Here is a 3,811-nt window from a genome sequence, read left to right as displayed (position 1 = left end):
CCCCAACCGGGTAGGGGCGGGTCGGGTACCCGCGGGTTCGGGTACTCCTGCCACCCCTAAGTATAGTGAGATTAGTGGTCAAGTTACTAACCTGAACAAATCTTCGATTTTCTTTAGTCAGAACACGCCTGAGGAGCTGAGGAATGAGATTGCTGAGATTTTGCAAGTTTCACATGTTGGTTCACAGGATAAATATCTAGGCCTCCCTGCAGTTGTGAACAGATAAAAAAACACTATCTTTAACTATATTGAAGTTAAGGTAACCAAGAAACTTAATCAATGGAAGCGATCATTGTTATCGGCTAGTAGTAGAAAAGTTCTTATTAAGGCTGTGGGTTCTGTTGTGTCTATATATACCCTAAGCTGCTTCAAACTGCCAGAGTCACTCATAGACAACATACAAAGAAAAATGATACAGTTCTGGTGGGGTCAGAGGGTGAACGAAAGAAAGCTTCAATAGATTAAGTGGGACACTGTGTGGAGAAATAAAAATTAGGAAGGATTGTGTTTCAAGGACTTAGAAGCCTTTAATTTGGCAATGTTGGAAAAGCAAAGTTGGAGGATACTAAAGAAAACTAATTCTTTGCTGCACCGAGTTTACAAGGCCAAGTACTTTTTCTATTCTCCTTTCATGAATGCTCAGATTGGTCAGAACTCCTCTTCGGCTTGGAAGAACATTCTTGAAGGCAGAAATGTGCTCGAAAAAGGTTTGGAATGGCAAATTGGACAAGGTACTCAGGTCCGTATCTATGAGAATGTCTGGAGAAACAATAAAGACAGAATTCAGAGAGAATCGATGAATATTTTAAATAATAACCTAACATGGGTCAATCAGCTAATGCTTCCTAATGACACATGACACTTTCACAGATACAGTAGCTCAAAACATCTTGCAAACTCCTAGAACTGGTGATTGGTGAACAAGATAAGCTTATATGGGGGAAGGAAAAAAAATGCTCTTACTCAGTAAATACCGGTTATCAGATTAACTTCCAATTCTTCCATCCAGCTTAGGAGTACCTTCCAAAAATTTTTCTTTGTAAAAAAGAATCTGCAAGTTAGAATCCCCACAACCCCATCAAATTGCCCCAAATGTCAAATTGAGGAAGAAATTGTTTTGCACTGTTTAATTACATGCCAACACTCAACTCAAGTATGGTCAAAAATTGGAATTGCTAATATACCTGAAAATTATGACTGAGTTGTAGAAATCGTGGTCTTGAATATGAAGAATATGGGTTCAGGCAATAGTGATATTCATAGGAAATGTCTCGCTACAATAACCCTCTGACAAATTTGGATAACTCAAAACCTAAAGGTGTTTAAAGACAAAAACTCCTTAAGTTTGGAGACTGCTCAAGCTGTCATTAGAGCCAGAGACGAGTTTTGCGGAGTTACCTTCTGCTAATTCTTAATTTTAATTCCTTTTTTTTAAGTTTTTTTCAGTACTCTTTAGTCAATGAATTGTTTGTTTTGGCGAGTGCCACCTCTTCAATTCTGTTGTCCTTTTGAGGACTAACCCAATTTTTTCATTTAATAAAATAACTGTGATACGTGATTCAAATGTTCGTGATATGAAGAGTTCAAGAGTTATTTAGAAGATATTTTAGTTTATATTTTTAGAATATTTTATTTAATATATTTTGATTTTGTTTATTTAATTACTAGATTGGGCCTTATGTTTATGGGCTTTAGGTTTTCTTTGTTTTAACCTAATAAGAGGTTATAAATACCTCCTTAGCTATTGTAGTCATAGAATAGAATTTTTAGAGGTTTCAAAACCCCTTTTTTGGTTTCGTGATGAAACCATGGTGTGGACAATTGAGGTTGAGGAGTCCCTCTCTTATTACATCGGGAAATTGAGTAGAAGGTTGAGGAGTCCCTTCGATTCAATTTTCAAATTATGGCGTTGACAAGTTAGGTTGAGGAGTCCCTTTCTTGTTGCGTCAAGAAATTGGGTAGAAAGTAGAGTGATTCTCTTTGTACTCAATTTCAACTTATCTTTTTTGTTTCTATTTTAATTTCAATGTATCTTTTTATTCAATTTGAATCCTTATTTTCTTGTTTATTTTTTTATTTTCGTATCAAACTGTTTTTGAGAAAAAAAAAACAATACTCCTTAGTTAATGAATTGTTTGTTTTGGCGAGTGCCACCTCTTAAATTCTGTTGTCCTTTTGAGGACTAACCCAATTTTTTCATTTAATAAAATAACTGTTTTTGAGAAAAAAAAAAAAACAATACATAAAATTATTTAGAGTGTATACGTAACATTTTTTAACTAATTAAAAATTGTTAATCTCTGATATTTTTCATAAACTAAAAATGATTAATATTCCTAATTAAACTTTTTCCGTACATAATATTGGCATGGCCGCGTATTCGAACGAGTCTTGACTCTTAGACTAAGATGCACATGCCAACCGTCTCTTAATATCACGCCATTCTCCACTCCAACTCGCATCGAATACCGCTCTCTCTCTCTTCTTCTTCTTCTTCGTCTTGGTTCCCATCAACACATTCCCTCATTCCCCATGGATCGTACGAGCTATCCGTGCAGTTGCGGACGGAATCGTAAGTCATTTCATTTATTCACACTACTAACAAGTAACGATTCTCTCTATATACCTACATTACCCACTTGTTTCTCCTTGAAATTAAACAGCAAGCATGTGCTACGCTTTCATAGCCGCCTGTGAGAGCCGCCTACGCGTCCAAGAGATCATCCATAAACCAGAAAACCAACGGAACTTGGTCGAACTCGACGTCCACGATCTGGTCAAATCGGTCAAAGATTTCGACGACGTATTCTGGGCCCTCCAGTACATGGGCACAGTGGGAGTCAGATCCCGACCTTTATCCCCAACCGGAGATGCACTACCCGGCTCCGAATGGACCGGCCGGTTCAAAATCAAAGGCATCAGAAGAATCCCAACTACTAAAATCGACCAAGTGAAGAGCTACATCCAGGAGCATTGCGGCGTGTTAGTTACGTTTCCTATCAACCAAGATTTTTATTCACGTTCCGTTGCGATGCCTTATGAACGTGATAAAAGCACCGCAGATCTAGGGTTCCATAATGTGTGTTTGGTTGGGTTTGAGGATAGGAAAAGAGCTTGGATGTTTCAGAATAGTTTTGGTGCTAACTGGGGAGATGAGGGTTATGGAAAGATTAGGTATGATCGTGTTGTGCAGTATGTAGTGCCAATATTCATGGATGAAGAGATTCTACCTAGCTATGATAATGTTCAGCTTCCTAATGATCCTGCTCCGCCTCCTGTTGCTTCAACTTCATCAAGCTCTTGTGATCCTGAAGAGCACCAAACCCGAAGAAGGTATGTCTACTGTAACTGCCACGTTATCATCTAACTTTTGTTAATTAACAATTTAATCGTTATCATAAATGCATGTAATATGGATAAATGACTTGTTATCTTTTCTTCCTATTATCATACTGCTGATGCGATTTTATTGATTCCATTTTCTAGTTTCTCTTCTCAAATTAAAACTAACCAATTTTTGTTATCCATTTGAATAATTTTCTCGGTTAAAAAATAAAATAAAAAACTAACAATAAGAGAAATGTCAAGGCCAACAACTTTTATGATTTGTATAGCTATCAAATAACAATTGGTGTGAAATTTTATGAAATGACTCATTTTTTTTGGTTAAATGCTGGTTAAAATTTAAAAAAGTTGCTAGTTCGTAGACTTTTATTTGTTGTTTAACTTAATTTTAATATATATTTTATACTAATATTTATTTTAGGAGATAATTTTAATATATAAATAATATTTTTACTTAATCAAACAA

At 36.0% G+C, this 3,811-nt stretch overlaps 1 protein-coding gene across 1 annotated transcript in view; it reads left to right on the top strand.

Moving 5' to 3' along the window:
- LOC110265744 overlaps window positions 2,410-3,811 on the top strand; it is a 3,368-nt gene continuing 1,966 nt past the window's right edge. Inside the window, exons 1-2 of the mRNA XM_021108961.1 lie at window positions 2,410-2,572; window positions 2,664-3,333. Coding sequence (XP_020964620.1) covers window positions 2,533-2,572; window positions 2,664-3,333 — 710 coding nt within the window. The 5' untranslated portion in view covers window positions 2,410-2,532. The remainder of the gene's footprint in view (window positions 2,573-2,663; window positions 3,334-3,811) is intronic.

Source organism: Arachis ipaensis, chromosome B08 (genome assembly GCF_000816755.2).
Source record: "Arachis ipaensis cultivar K30076 chromosome B08, Araip1.1, whole genome shotgun sequence".
Lineage (NCBI taxonomy): Eukaryota > Viridiplantae > Streptophyta > Magnoliopsida > Fabales > Fabaceae > Arachis > Arachis ipaensis.
The sequence above is the reverse complement of the archived record's forward strand: the minus strand, read 5'-3'. Positions and strand labels throughout refer to the sequence as shown.